The sequence below is a fragment of the Pongo abelii genome, chromosome 6 (genome assembly GCF_028885655.2).
Source record: "Pongo abelii isolate AG06213 chromosome 6, NHGRI_mPonAbe1-v2.0_pri, whole genome shotgun sequence".
Classification (NCBI taxonomy): domain Eukaryota; kingdom Metazoa; phylum Chordata; class Mammalia; order Primates; family Hominidae; genus Pongo; species Pongo abelii.
This window is the reverse complement of record NC_071991.2, coordinates 136666889-136683163: the sequence shown is the minus strand read 5'-3', so window position 1 is coordinate 136683163 and position 16275 is coordinate 136666889. Positions and strand designations below refer to the sequence as shown.

Genomic DNA, 16275 nt, shown 5'->3' with positions numbered 1-16275 from the left:
AATTGTAAACTTTTTTTTTTTTTTTGGAGACACACTCTCACTCTGTCACCCAGACTGGAGCGCGGTGGCACAATCAGAGCTCACTGCAGCGTCAACCTCCCAGGTGTAGGTGATCCTCCCACCTCAGTCTCCTGGGTAGCTGGGACTACAGGTGCACACCACCATGTCCAGAAAATTTTTTGTATTTTTTGTAGAGATAGCATTTCACCATGTTGACCAGGTTGGTCTCGAACTCCTGGACTCAAGCCATCCGCCTGCCTTGGCCTCCCAAAATGCTGGGATTACAGGCATGAGCTACCATGCCTGGTTGAAAAATTTTAAACTTTTTAACTTTAGTTATTTGGAAAATACTGACAGTCATATTTCCTTTCTCCCCCTGGAATAGCAGTGCTGCATAGATAAATTTGATAGTTCGTGTAAGAGCCAACACTGGGGTCTTTTTGAGCCACAAGAATCCTGCTTGTCTAATTCCTTGCAGGTGGCCACAGTCATGCCAATCTGCCCATAAGTACACTACCCTCAGCTGGATTCATTATACCAAGCAGCTGTCTACACCCGGGGGGGACGTGCTTTAGTCACAGGGCAATTCTCTTTAGATATTTAAACTAGTCAGAGTTCAGGAAGATAGGGATTGCTGATGTTTGTGCCACGACTCTGTGTTACCCATTTTATACAACTGTGGTTTTATGCCCACTCTCAAGGGTAAGACTGAGACAGCTCACCAGTTAGTTCTTTTGGAGGATTAATGGCAATCTGTTGCCTCAAGATTGCCCCTCAGTTCCCATCTCTGCACTGTGGTTAATGGTAAACTGGTTCAAACATCATTTTTAATGCAGTGGCCAAAAAAAAAAAAAGTGAGGCCTAGACAACTTCCAAAGTTAAGAGGGCAGCTGAGCAGTTATTTCTCCTCAAAACATCCTGAAAATAGGCTTCAGAATAATATCAGTGTCTATGGAGGTAGACTGCTGGGGAAAACGAGAAGCTGGAGCCCAGTGTATTATGCACACTGCCTAATCTGACTGCCTAATGTCAGATTTCAGAGCGATCTGGCTGCCTACAAGGACATAATGCATACAGCTTGGATCATATTAATTTTTCTTTTTTGAGACGGAGTCTTACTCTGTTGCACAGGCTGGAGTGCAGTGGCGTGATCTCGGCTCACCGCAACCTCCACCTCCCGGGTTCAAGCAAATCTTCTGCCCCAGCCTCCCAAGTAGCTGGGACTACAGGCACGCGCCACCAAGCCTGGCTAACTTTTGTATTTTTAGTAGAGATGGGGTTTCACCATATTGGCCAGGCTGGTCTCGAACTCCCAACCTCAGGTGACCTGCCCACCCTGGCCTCCCAAAGTGCTGGGATTACAGGGGTGAGCCACTGTGCCTGGCAGGATCATATTAATTTCATCCCCGCTAAAATGCCAAGACATTTAATGGTTAAGAATACAGGCCATGGAGTCAGACTTCCTGGGTTTGTATCTCAGATCAAGCATTTGTTATCTGGGCAAGTTGTGTATTATCTTGGGCAAGTTGCTTAGCTCTCTGATTCAGTTTCATGATTGGTAAAATGGAGATCGTCATCTATCATTCAGGGGCTTACTGTAAGGATTAAGTTAGCTAATCCATGTAAGCTGTCACAAGACTATGTGGCATTTAGTAAGCTTTCAATAAATGTAAACTACTATCATTACTGTACATAACTTTTAACTATCTTATGAATCCTCTGATTAGTCATCATTTCCACATAATAAACACCTTCAAAAAGGCTCTTTCCTTTGTCATTCCATTCACATTGTTTTCAGAAAAGTATAATCCATATCTATAAGCCTATACAAATAAGAAAGAGATGAAGAAGGAGGTGGCGTTCTCACCGTGAAATGCTTGCTGTAAGTGTGCAGGCAGAGGTGAGTGGGAAAGCGTTGCTGCATGCTGAGCTCCTCCTGGCTGTAAACCCTTTAGTAAATCTGAGAGGAAAACAGACTTGTCAGTCATCTTTAAATTCAGATTTGAGCCCTTTTAGTCCAAAAATGAAAACTGATTTATGTAACGCAGGCATAGCACCTGACTTCAAAGGCCTTCTAAAACTAGAGCATGTTTTTAAAAATTTACTTATGTTAATGTATGTGTATGCATATAACCCAACACAATTGCCTTCCTCTTAAAAATTTCATTAAGATGGAAATGTGGTATAGATAGCTTAAAAACTGTATATAAAACCCGTGTCCAATAATTTGACTTACTATATATAAACTGCATTTCTTAAAAAAACAAAACAAAACTATAATCTTCATTAACTCCAACTGGACTACTCTTAATTAGAATAAATTTGTGAGGTTTCCTGTTCTGTGAAGCTAGACAGCCCAACCAAATAGAAGAGCCCCACTTACTCTGAGTTAGGCTATGGTGGAAAGCGGCTGAGGTAGATCCCGAGGTGGTTGTCACTCCAGCTGTGTCCGTTCCAAAGCCAAATATCTCCAAGGGAAAATGGAAGGGCATGGTCACTGGAACAAGGCCACCCAGCATCCCAAAAGGAGTCACATTTTGATTTGTTACAGACAAAGGTGATGTCATGAGAGTCAGAGGTGAGGCATTAGCCAATAATGATGCTCCTGCTGTGGACTGTGCAGAAACCAGGGGTCAAAATACATAAGAAATAAAGTAACCCAAATTGATTTATTTTCTATAATATCCTCACAGATGCAAGACTGTGCCTTACATCTGCTCTGACAGAAACGTTGTGAGACAGGCTCTTCACTACCACGGTAGGTTCCTTAGACGCTGTTATTTTAGTGGCACTTACATGAACACCGACGCATTCTCTCAATCTACTAATTCCCAACCTTCCACTCGCACTCCTCCACTTTCGCCTCCTAGCCCAAACACCTGAACCATGAGTAAATAATTCTGTGCAATTTCAGCTCGGTCTCTGAAAATGCTCACTTTACTATTTGTCTCATCATCTTTCCTGCAGCAGCTGCTCTAGACTGCTGCTTTCAGGGCCCTACTTGGTATTCTTTATTGTCATCCCATCAGCTTAGAGAGACGAGGCCGAGGTGTTCTTCCTCGCCATGAGCCTCACCTGCCCTTCTCCAAAGCTAACCACCTGACTTACACCATGAATTCTCACCGTGTAGAACTTTCTTGTATAAATATCTAGTACTGCACCTTTTCCATGTTTCCTCTGCCTTCTCAGATACAGAAACTTATTATTTTTTAATAACCACACTGTTATTCTAGCTCTTCCCCAACTCCTAGCAACTATCTAATTTGTCTTCCTTTTATCATCAAACAGAATGACAGACTTCAGTTTCCTTAGTTCTAGTCTCTAACTCCTGAAAGCGGGTTTTCACCTTATTACTTTTCTGAAATTACACTCCTTGAGGTAAAAGATATATTGGACAGTGTTTTCACACTCCCCTACCTGGGCTTTGATGCCGTGTTTACGAATAAAAACACTGAAATCAGAAATATGCTAACATATTTGGACTGCAGGGAGGACTTTAAAAAAATAAAATAAATAAGAAATATGCCAACATGGATGGGCTTTCACAGAGAACTTACTTAAATATATTCCCCCTGCCCAAACTCCGCCCCCTTTTTTTTTTTGAGACAGGGTCTCCTGTTGCCCACGCTGGAGTGCAGTGGTGCAATCACAGCTAACTGCCATCTCAACCTCCTGGAGGCTCAAGTGATCCTCTCACCTCAGCCTCCTGAGTAGCTAAGACTACAGGCACATGCCACCATACCCGGCTAACATTTTTTGTATTTATTATAGAGATAGGGTTTCACCATGTTGCCCAGGCTGGGCTCGAGCTCCTGGGCTCACACCATCTCCTCACTGCGTTGGCCTCCCAAAGTGCTAGAATTATAGTGTGAGCCAGAATGCCTCGCAAATATATTCCTATAGCTAGTTTAATTCTTTGAACAATTTTCTACACAGCAATTAAATCATTTTTTTCCATTTTGACTTTTTTATTTAAAAAAAATTATTATTATTATTTTTTTTAGAGACAGGGTTTCACTCTGTTACCCAGGCTAGAGAGCAGTGGAACAACTGTAGCTCATGGCAGACTCAAACTCCTGGGCTCAAGTGATCCTCCCACCTCAGCCTCCCAAGTAGCTGGGACTACAGACAGGCGTGTGCCACTAGACCCAGCTAACTTTTCAAAATGTTTTTGTAGAGACAGGGTCTATGTTGCTCAGGCTAGCCTCAAACTCCTGGGCTCCAGCGATCCTCACACCTAGGCCTTCCAAAGCACTGAGATTACAGCCATAAGCCACCATGCCTGGCCAACATTTTTCTTTTCTATGTGCACTTACTTATCAACAGAGAGTTGATACAATCAAATTTTCTCATTATCATATATTATCTATTACAGTTTCTGTCATTCTGAGATTTTTTTTGTAGCCTTATTTTACCAAATCCAAATTTTCCTGGTCAAAATTTAACAGTTCTAAATTTGTATTTTTTTTGTTTTCCTTTTTTTTTTTTTTTTTTGAGACAGAGTCTCACTCTGTTGTCCAGGCTGCAGTGTAGTGCTGCGATCTTGGCTCACTGCAACCTCCACCTCCTGGGTTCAAGCAATTCTCCTGCCTCAGCCTCCTGAGTAGCTGGGACTACAGGCATGTGCCACCACGCCCAGCTAATTTTTGCATTTTTAGTAGAGACGGGGTTTCACCATGTTGGCCAAGATGGTCTCAAACTCCAGTGCTCAAGTGATCCGCCTGCCTTGGCCTCCCAAAGTGCTGGGATTACATGCGTGAGCCACCGTGCCCATCTAAATCTAAATTTGATCAGGAAAATGGAATTTGTTCACTATTTTAAAAATAACTGATAAATGTTAGCTCTTTCCAGTTTTATTATGTGTATCAATAAGCATTATTAATTAAGGACTGAGTATTTTAAAAATCTTTGTCCTTTTGCTTCTGGTGGGGTATTTCTTAAGTTAATGTATAAGAAAAATGCAGACAATCTTTCCACATACCATACACATACCACATAACATTACGTATATATATATACACTTAAGAGGCTACGCCACTGCTGAACAAACATGAAGAATATCCGCAAGCGGCCTTCTTTCTGGTTCTTTAACTGCCTCCCTCCCCTGTTCTCCTTTATTTGTTAATAAAAATAACAAATTTTACAACTGAAATTTATATCCGTAGTTATGGCCTCTCATCTCAATTTCCATCCTGCATATCTGAGAGTTAAGTGAATAATTCCACTTGAATATCTAGCACCAACTTGACATATCCAAAGCTGAAATCATCTTCTCCAATGGGTTCCCCCATCTTCTGTCAACTGCTTTCATCAGGGAATTCCATTCTTTTCAGTGCCTTAGGCTTGAAACCTTAGTTTTCAGGCATTATAAAATGATAACATTATAGTCAACAAACCCATGCTTTCCTTGTTACCAAAATTTCCTCTTACACTTAAGTACAAATCTTCACCACTCCATGTTTGAACCTGACAGTTTTTCTTATTTGCCTGTCTTTTCCTGTACTGTGCCAACCACAATATATAAAATGGGTGCATTTAGGAAAAAATTACCAAGTTAGAAATAATAGTATCTTAATGCAACTGGGATAGAAAAGATCCTACATCAACTTAAAAATTAACCAGAGTTGGCCAGGTACGGTGGCTCATGCCTGTAATCCCAGCACTTTGGGAGGCCAAGGTGGGCGAATCATGAGATCAGGAATTCGAAACCAGCCTGACCAACATGGTGGTCTCTACTAACCCTGTCTCTACTAAAAATACAAAATTACAATGATTAATTCATTAATACAATACAAAAATTAGCCAGGTGTGGTGGCGCGTGCCTGTAATCCCAGCTACTCGGGAGGCTGAGGCAGGAGAACCGCTTGAACCTGGGAGGCAGAGGTTGCAGTGAGCCGAGACTGTGCCACTGCACTCTAGCCTGGGCGACAGAGCAAGACTCTGTCTCGGGGAAAAAAAAAAAATTAACCAGAGTTGCTTCTAATCATAATTCTACTGCAGTCTTGGGATGATAAAGAGTCTCCAAGGCTGTGTGCCCCAGCTGGAGTTCCCTAGTGAGGAACATTAAATACTGTTAATAAAAGGAATCTTTTAAAGCTTTTCTGGAGGAGTGTAATTGAAGCATTAAAATAGATGCAAAATGAGGGCCAGGTGCTACGGCTCACTCCTATTATCCCAGCACTTTGGGAGGCTGAGTCGGCTGAATCACCTGAGGCCAGGGGTTCAAGACCAGCCTGGCCAACATGGTGAAACACCGTCTCTACTAAAAATACAAAAATTAGCCAGGCATGGTGGCGCTCGCCTGTAATCCCAGGTACTCTGAGGCTGAGGCACGATAGCTGCTTGAACCCTAGAGGCGGAAGCTGCAGTGAGCCAAGACTGCGCCACTGCACTCCAGCCTGGGCAACAGAGTGAGACTCTGTCTCAAAAAAAAAAAAAAAAAAAAAAAAGCAAAATGTAAATTAGGGAGGGCAATTTCCAAAATTAAATAAGTATAGCAAAAAAGTGATACTATGCCATAACTGTCTAACATTTTACACTTTCAAGTAACTTCTATATCCACTTTAATTTGTTTATAAATATAAATGGAAGCATCAGATAATCTAAATGTGACATGGGTATTTGCAAATCTCTCTATCCTAAAAGATGGAGACCTTTCAGCAGTGGGGTACTCCAATGTTGACATCATCGGGGATCATGCACAGGAAGTCAGCATGAAGCAGGTAAATAGTTCCGGATTATGCCCCATAATCAAAAATAGTTTCCGTGACCTCTACATTTTATTCCCAGGGGAAAAAACATTGAAGGGAAACCTTGCTCCTCCTGCAGTGGGCATTAATTTTTTCTTTTTTTTTTTTTTTTTTGAGGTGGCGTCTCCCTCTGTTGCCAGGCTGGATTGCAGTGGTGTGATCTTGGCTCACTGCAACTTCCAACTCCAGGATTCAAGTGATTCTCCTGCCTCAGCCTCCCAGGTAGCTGAGATTACAGGCACGTGCCACCACATCCAGCTAATTTTTGTATTTATAGTAGAGACGGGGTTTCACCATGTTGGCCAGGATGACCTCAATCTCCTGACCTCGTGATCCGCTCACCTTGGCATCCCAAAGTCCTGGGTTTACAGGCATGAGCCACTGCGACCGGCCGCAATTAAATTTTTTTAAACCACATACTCTACTTTGGTGAGTGCACTGGTCCCCTGTTCCCAACACCCAGAGTAACCTTTTGAAATGCAAATCAGACCATACCAGTCCCCTGTTTAAGAACCTCCAATAGCTTCCCACTGCACAGAGAATAAAATCCAAAGTCCTTACTATGGTCCACAAGGTCCTCCACGCCATGGTTCTGGTCTCTCTCTGATCTCATCACCTACCGCTCTCTCCCCATGGTCCAGCCATGCAGGCCTTCGCTTCAGGCTCTTTTCCATCTCAGTGTCTTCATACAACTGCCCCCTCTGGCCTGAACTATTTTCCCCCTGTTTTCTCCACATGGCTGGCTTCTGCTCATTCAATTCTCAGATCAAATATTACCTCCTCAAACCTTCTTAACCTTCTTTACGTTAGCAGCAATCACTTTATTATCCTACAATTTTATTTTTTCACAGCATTTACCACATTTTGAAAAAACTTGTATTTTTCCTTGTCTTCCTACCTAGACTATATGTGTGAGTATGCTGTTCATCCCTATATCCCCAGCACCTAGAAGAGTGCCTGGCACATAGTAAACACTCAATAAACATTTGCTTAATGAATGAATGATGTTTGGAATTATAAAGTGGCAAAGACAGGATTCACAGAAAATCAGTAAGGTGAAGGGTAAGAAAGAGGAGGAAACCCCTGTGTGGAAAGTTATTAAATAGAAAGCAAGCAGAGCTAACAACCTGAACCCAGAAGGAGTTTAACTTTTGCCAGTCATTTTCACTCTGCAAATGAGTAGACACCCACAGATGCCTTTCAGACAGAAGGTGAATGCTTTACAGGCATAGATAGGAACTCTGTTTTCAGTGTTGGAGAGCTATAGACAGGTTCTAGAGGCTACAAGATAGCTGGTAAGATTTCATTGAGACGCTATGTTAAAACAAAAAGAACCTTACTTTCGCCAAAGGGTAGAAATGACCTTATTCAATTATTAACCTTTTATTCAGTCAAACCAGTATGACAGAAAAAAAAAAAAAAAAGATCAAATATGAAGGCAGGAACACTTCAGTCTCCAAATCATAAAGCCATTTGGGAGAGGAAGAAAACCAGGAGGGAGTAGTTAGTCTTCAGAAACGCATACTTTGCCAAGTAGCCTCCATGCTGACAAACCAATTATTTGTTAGACAGTATAGGAGTTCTTTTGCAATAAATAATGAAATACAGGAAGATCTTTGGGAACAAAATAGAACTGACAGACTGTAGAGATGACAAAGGATGAAGAAAGATTTAATCTTAAGTTCAAAGAAAATGAAGCAAATGAAAATAAAAATGAATTAATTCCAGAAATAACTCCCCAATTTTTTATAAAACTGATAAAATCAAGAGTTTTCCATTTATTATTCTTATTTAAAAAACAAAAGAAAATGCTGAGAGAGTTAAAAGTAGTTAACCCTAGGAGGAGGATATGGGGCAGGGAACTACCATTTATGCTATCTTTTCACTTATTCCTTTGATCAAATTAAGAATTAATTTTAAGAAGAGTAAACTATTTAATAAACAGTAATGCAGACTAACTCCAATCTTCCATATACCTTTTTTTTCATAAGGGAAGGCCTTTATTCATCCATCTCCATATACATTTTAACATATAATCCCTAATATCAATTTGTTTTTATTATTTTATTTCTGATGAAAGTAAATGTACATACATAAAACATCAGTTAATCCTAGATTTCAATTAATGAATTACCAGTTAGCTGAATTTGTTCTACATTAGAATTCTGGCATCCAGTCATTCCTATGCCTACATTAGTAGCAAAGAATGATGATTTGAATATACAATGTATATTGAATATCAACCCTTAGACTATATTGAACAGCAGGAAACCTTGACATACAGCAAGGGGAAACTCTTCTCATTACATGTTCCTGTTCCACATAAATAGGAGGCAGTACAAAGAGCACTTCCTTAGACAACACAATTCGATAAATAAATAAACGTTATGTTTTCAAAGAATATTTAAGAACCTAAGAACTTGCATATCATAAAATGGTACTTTTTTTTTGCCGGTTATAAAACGAAATATTATATAAAACACATTTTGTTGAAAAAAGTCTTAAAAAGTACCTACAAAGCATAAACAGTATTGGATTAATAGGTGATTTTTATTTTCTTTTTTCTAAATTTGCCTTCAATGAACACATACTACTTTCAGGGGAAAAAAGTTAACGAAACTAAATCATTAACATAAAGGACAAATCTGAGAAAGTGTCAGAATACAAAGAAGTGACACAGAGATGAAAACAATAACAGAAGATGATATGGAAGACAGAGAGATGAAATATAGGCCCAGCGCAGTGACTCATGCCTGTAATCCCAGCACTCTGGGAGGCGGAAGCAGCCAGATCACTTTAGGTTAGGAGTTTGAGACCAGCCGCGTCAACATGGTAAAACCCCATCTCTACTAAAAATATAAAAATTAGGCCAGGCGTGGTAGCTCATGCCTGTAATCCCAGCACGTTGGGAGGCTGAGGTGGGCAGATCACCTGGGGTCAGGAGTTCAAGACCAGCCTAGCCAACATGGCAATACACCGTCTCTACTAAAAATACAAAAATTAGCTGGGCATCGTGGCCCACGCCTGTAATCCCAGCTACTCAGGAGGCTGAGACAGGGAGAACTGCTTGAACCTGGGAGGTGGAGGTTGCAGTGAGCCGAGATCACGTCATTGCACTCCAGCCTGGCAACAGAGGAGACTCCAACTCAAAAATAATAATAATAATAATAATGAATAAATATACAAAAATTAGCCAGGCATGGTGGCGGGTGCCTGTAATTCCAGCTACTCAGGAGCCTGAGGCAGGAGAATCTCTTGAACTGGAGAAGCAGAGGTTGCAGTGAGCCAAGATTGCGCCACTGCCCTCCAGCGTGGACGACAGAGTGAGACTCTGTCTTAGGGAAAAATAAAAAAATATATATATATAATAAACAGTTCTCAAAAAACTTACAATAAATGGATCAGAAACAGTAATCAGACACATAATACAATAAAATATTCTTGATCTAAAATAAATAACCAGGTCTGAGATGGGAAAGCTATTACTATGTTCTAGGTATACAATTAATGAAAACTAGGCAGAGAAAACACATTAATGCTAATGGAACAAAAAGAGAATGAGAAAGAGTCTGAGAACGGCCTCAGACTTCTCCATAATCCTAAATACTAAGCAAGAGTCAGTGGAGAAGTATTTACAAAATTTGGAATGGAACAGTTAGTGCCCCCAGAAGGCTATGCCTACTCAAGTGTGACAGCACAGAAAAAAATTATCAGGTGTACATGAGCTAAGGTAAAATAGCATTTATGCCACCCTTTTTTTTTGAGATGAAGTTTCGCTCTGTCTGGAGTGCAATGGCATGATATTGGCTCACTGCAACCTCTGCTTCCTAGGTTCAAGCGATTCTCCTCACTCAGCCTCCCGAATAGATGGGACTACAGGCATGTGCCACCATGCCCAGCTACTTTTTTTGTATTTTCAGTAGAGACAGGGTTTTGCCATGTTGGCCAGGCTGGTCTTGAACTCCTGACCTCAAGTGATCCTCCTGCCTTGGCCTCCCAAAGTGCTGGGATTATAGGCACGAGCCACCATGCCCGGCTACCCTTCTTGAAAAGATTGCATGAACGAGGCACTCAGCTAATTGAGAGATAAGTTTAAACTAAAAATTCATGAATGGGAAAACTGTGGTATAAAAGGGCGACTGACACTAATTTGACATAGGAAATTATATATAACTACAAAATTAATGCAAAATAAAAATTTTGATAAGATAAATGATTTTAAAAATAACATGAATGTATAAATTTGATTTTAAAATAAGAAAATTGGCAGGAGAAAAAGGGAAGGGAAGAGCTAAGCAAATGTTTGTTAAATTCCTAAGTTACTACTTTGTTCTGAACTCTGATAAGAGAGAAAGTTTGAAATAAGCATTTTAGTTTTGTTTTTTCAAATAATTTTAAAGTTGACTTAGTGATGGTTGCTTGTAATGAAGACATCGTTGTGTCAGACAGCTGAATGCTGGTGCACCTTTGTTACTTTGTTTTTAAAAAAAAAAATCCATATCCCAACAAATACCTCATCTACAAGTGTGCCTGTCACTGTGATGTCAGCATCAGGAACATTCCATGGCCACAGGCTGTAATAAGCCAATTGAGAACAATCCACGTATCATAAAAAGCTTATTAAAGTTACCCACAAGAAAGACGACATTATACAATCTTACAGTTTATCACATGGATGTACAGAACATACATACCTGCACGCTGGCTGTTACCACTGAAGACCCTGAGGCAGTGGATGGTCTATGTGGAGTAGACAATGGTTTGGTAGCACCCTGTGTTCCACTTCCTGTTCCCCCAGATAGACTAGTCCTATTAGCTCCGCTTGAGTTAAGGTTGCTACCTCTGCTGGCAGGTACATTCATTGCAATTCCACTCAAGCTATTCTTCCCAACAGTTCCAGTGGATGATGAGTTTGTTAGCTTTGAGGGGGCCTGAAGATTTTTTGTAGGTGGAAGGCCTGAAGTGCGACTAGAGGGCAATAAATTCAAGGTGGGAGACTGTCTGCTGATGTTCATTCCACTGGGCTGTTTATGGACTGGGTTGTTAGTGCTGGAGTGGCTACTCTGGGCAACTAGTGCATTTGGACTGGAACTACTTGGGGATACAGTAGGCTTGGGAGTTGGGTTGGATTTAGAAATAAGTTTAGTTGATAGTGAAGGCTTAGCTGACAGAGAGGGCTTGGGTGAGGCAGAAGGCTTAGGCGAGGGCAGGGGTTTAGGAGATGTGGCAGGCTTGGGAGATGCGGCAAGTTTTGGGGAGGCAGCCATCGAGAAGGGAGATTTGAAACCCTGCGTGGAGATCTGTGACACCATAGCCTTGGCTAAATAGTTACTGGAGGTAGTGGTGCTAGGTACTGTTCTAGAAACCAGGGGGTGGGACCCTTGAGAACCATTTCCAGGTGAGGGGGTAGATAAGGGAAGGCGGTACATAAGTGGCTTATCTGAAGTCTTAATAAGCGAGGAGGAACAGGAGAGTTGGGGATTATTACTTAACTTCACGACGGGGTTGGTCTGGGATTTACTGATGGTGGCCTGTAATGGAGACACATAGTTCTGCTGGACAGCTGAATGCTGGTGCACCTTTGTTACTTGTGTTAACGAAGAAGCATCTTGGGCCTCGGATGTTCCCAGAGCATGAGAAGAGGCAGCAATTTGGGCTTGGGAAGAAGAGGAGACATGGGTCTGTGAAGAGGAAGAAGTGTGAATCTGGCTTGACCTCTGAAGTCCTTGTTGAAGTAGCCTGGCTGGCAAAGGTTCTAAAGAAACTTTAGGGTTCTGAATGGAAGAACCAGCAATAAGGCCTGAAGAGATGCCAGTATGAGCTAAATCCTGGGGTTTCTTTGGTACTGGCCCTGTGTGACCAGCAATAAGACTTGAAGAATGTGTAGTCTGAGTAGAATCTAGTTTTTTGGGAGTAGCTAGTGGCAGCTTACTCATGATACTTGCTAATTTTTCTTCTCTCAGTCCTGGACGAGGCTTTGTGGCTGGCATGCTTATCCTTGAGCCAACTGGAGGGCCCTTGTTCCCATTGTTGATAACCGCTAAAGCTTCAGAAACAAGATCCAGTGAAGGTGAATGGAAAGAAAGGTCTTCATCTAGTGAGTCGTCGAGGCAGATGGTTTCTTGGGCTGGTGCAGAGCTAGAGCTGGCTGCAGCAATGGCAGTTGTGCTGGAGCTCGTTGGAGGACCGCTAACCGAAGCCACCAGGGATGCTGGAGTTTTCTGGTCCTTTTTTGGACTACACTCCTAATGTAAAGCATCATATGGAAAAAAATAGAAATGGTGAATAAAAAATTACAAAGTTAATTTTAAATAACTAAAAGATTCTCATGACAACTAAAATTGTTTTTCTACTGGACATCTTTAGAGACTATCAAAACAAACATAATTTTTGAGATGACAGAGCTCCTGACTGAGCTGTCCTCACAAGACAAAGTATCTGATATATTGCACACAGCTGTCATACTTAACACCAAGTGGAAGGAACATTCATATACTAGTTACATTACTGATGAGCTTCCCTCATCTGCATCAGATCTTCAAATCCTGCTCCAAATCCATCTGTTCAGATTATTCTCTTTTTATTCCCCTACACTCAGAAGACATTCTGCCTTTATATTAAGACTCTCTCCTTCTCGTCTGGGACGGTTTGCTAGGAGGCTGACCTTCACTTTCTGCTTCCATGCATTTCTGCCTCTTTGTATGCCCTGTCCTGCAGCTACCCTACAGCCAGTACATAGAAAAACTGGTACGTCAAAGTGGCAGATGATTCAATCCAAGCATAAATAAATCATGCTATTTATTACGGTGAATCTGTAATTTATTTGTAAATTATTCATTTGTCATTTATTCAATAAATATCCACTAAGTGTCCGCTGTGAGCAGGGCTCTATGCTAAGAAAACAAGGGTATTAAGAATTACAACTCTGAATACCTAAGAGTTGTTAGAGTCTGTTTCTCAAATAATCAACCTTCTTAATATTTAAGAAAAAGAACTAGAGCACAGTTTATAATATTCAAACAGCAAAATAATTAAAAAGCAACTATTTATTTTTAAAGATAAAGTATTTGACTCATTTTATTTTTAAGATTGAGAAGCAAAAGCCTATTACATAAAAGTCATATCAAAGTCTCTTCAATTAGTTTCTTAAACAAACCCAAACAAACCTAGAGTGTTATATTACATACTGATTTATACAACCATAGCACTTACCTTAAGCATAGTGGGGAAAGAATGGAGAGGAAGGGTCTTTACCATCACCTCCTAAGGTATTACATAAGCAAGCTGTTAAGAATACTGTTACACTCTAACTTCCTTAGTATTTTTTCTAAGCTTTTACTCTAAAACCCCTGATTAAAAAACCTCACTACCTATTGGAAGTACAAGTGTAACTGCATTAAGGTCACAAATGTCTGCTAAGAAGAATGGGTAATGCAGATCAAACACGTTTGTTTTGATATGCCATCCACTTACATGATTAGTGAAAATTCCATTATAAAAAGTACAGAATAAAGGGTAGGAAATGTATCCAAATGTTGGAAGTATTACGAGTATAAAACTGCTGTTTTAAAATAACTTTTTGATTAATTTTTATTTATAAAAACATTAAATTCACTCTAATAGAATACTGTGCAGATTTATACGGGCAGAGAAAATTGTTCAGGATATATAACTGAGTCAAAAAAGCAGGTTATCCCATTTATATAAAAGACTAAATAAATAGATAGCTGATTGGATAGATGGATAGATGTATGGATGGATGGATGAATGGAAAGGAAGGAGGGAGGAACAGAGTTTCAGAAAAAGGGAAGGAAGATGTGTCCTAGAAAGCTAAGAGCTTTTATTCTCTGACTGAGGAGAAATTTATACTTTTACTTTTCTCCTTACTTTTCTGCGTTATCTGCATTTTCTTTTGTAGGCATTTCCTTATCTTAACTTTATAACTAGAAACAGTATGAGGAGTTACAGTAGAAAAAAACCACATCAACAATATAGCTTTTCCATTTTGGGAAAATGAAAAAGTAATTTAATCACAGAGAAGGAAACAAACAAAAAAACTGATGACTCCCCCATATCATCCTAACACAACCAGTATTAGAATTTAATAAATTTCCTATCCTATTATTCTATTAATCGTATGTTTGAATAGATGTATCAAAATGTAACCAATCCTTTACGGAGGTTATTAAGACTTTAGTATTCTAATAAAAATAAAGTCAAGTGTCAAAACAACGTCTAAATTCAACAGATTTAATGAAAGATTGGCTCAGTATTATTTGGATCAGAAGACAAAGTAGGCTATTAAGAAAAAGAGGATTACTGGCTGGGCGTGGTGGCTCACGCCTGTAATCCCAACACTTTAGGAGGCCAAGGTGGGTGGATCACAAGGTCAGGAGTTCGAGACCAGCCTGACCAACATGGTGAAACCCCGTCTCTACTAAAAATATAAAAATTAGCCAGGCGTGGTGGTGCACACCTGTAATCCCAGCTGCTCAGGAGGCTGAGGCAGGAGAATCGCTTGAACCTGGGAGGCGGAGGTTGCAGTGAGCCGAGATTGCACCACTGCACTCCAGCCTGGGCAACAGAGCGAGACTCTGTCTCCAAAAGAAAAAAAGAAAAAGAAGACTATTTACCCTGCATTTAAAGAGGCTCTAACACCAAAAAAGTCAGGAAGGCCACAGAATAATCTATATTGACCATCTGGCTACAATCTTATAAGCAAAGAACCTCATCTATTAAAAACAACAACAACAACAAAAAACCAAAGAGACAAAGGCTACGGAGCAAAGTGTAAAACCTAAAGGATATGAGCTTTCATTAAAATTTTAATTTCAAATGATTATAGTTTTTACTTCTAGAGGTTATATTTTGATTCTCTTTCAAATTTACTTTGTCTATTTTGATAGGATATTTTTTATTCCCTTTTCTATTTATCTAAATATTAAAAATTTTTAAGTAAAATTATTTTATGTACTAAATTCCATAAATGCACTACTTGTCTGTCTTAGGGATCTAACTGCTGTTTATTGTTCCTACTGACTCTCACTCATAGTAACTTATTCTCTCATGTATTCTGTATTTCAGACTGCAAGCTCAGGTCTGACATGGTTTATAGAAGGAAGGCCTTTGAGGCCTCTGAAGAGGGCACGTTATACCAGACAGAATTTGCTTTTGCTAGTGGCCCCGGGTTACCACTAATCCAGTAACTAAGTTACTTTTTCAGCTTGGGGTTTTCTCAGATTGTAGAGGTAGTGTAACTTAAACTCCTAAGCCAAGAAAAATTTTCAGGAAGGACATTCTTCCCCCAAATCAGAACCCAGTCCAAGACAGCCAAGACAGCCACTTAATGTCTCTGCTGGTGGCTGGATTTTTTTCTAGTCCTTTCTTTTACTAAAGATGTTATTGTTTGAAGGTCCAGTTTTACGCAGATTTCATCCCAAGTTGTAACCTGTACAAGCCCCAGAAAACCCTAACTGCTATGCTCTGAGAAGAAACGTAAAACGAAACCATAAAGTGATGGGTAGAA

At 40.2% G+C, this 16275-nt stretch overlaps 1 protein-coding gene across 10 annotated transcripts in view; it reads right to left on the bottom strand.

Moving 5' to 3' along the window:
• Positions 1–16275, bottom strand: part of UBN2 (ubinuclein 2) — a 99422-nt gene that overhangs the window by 35172 nt on the left and 47975 nt on the right. For 4 of the 10 annotated variants that reach the window (XM_002818523.5, XM_009243278.4, XM_009243277.4 and 1 more), the window contains 4 exons: positions 13962–14012; positions 11444–12994; positions 2384–2615; positions 1868–1960 (listed from right to left, as the gene is read on the bottom strand). In XM_002818523.5, the coding sequence (XP_002818569.1) occupies positions 1868–1960; positions 2384–2615; positions 11444–12994; positions 13962–14012 (1927 nt within the window). The remainder of the gene's footprint in view (positions 1–1867; positions 1961–2383; positions 2616–11443; positions 12995–13961; positions 14013–16275) is intronic. The other 6 variants (XM_054560674.2, XM_054560675.2, XM_054560672.2 and 3 more) reach the window with 5 other exon arrangements.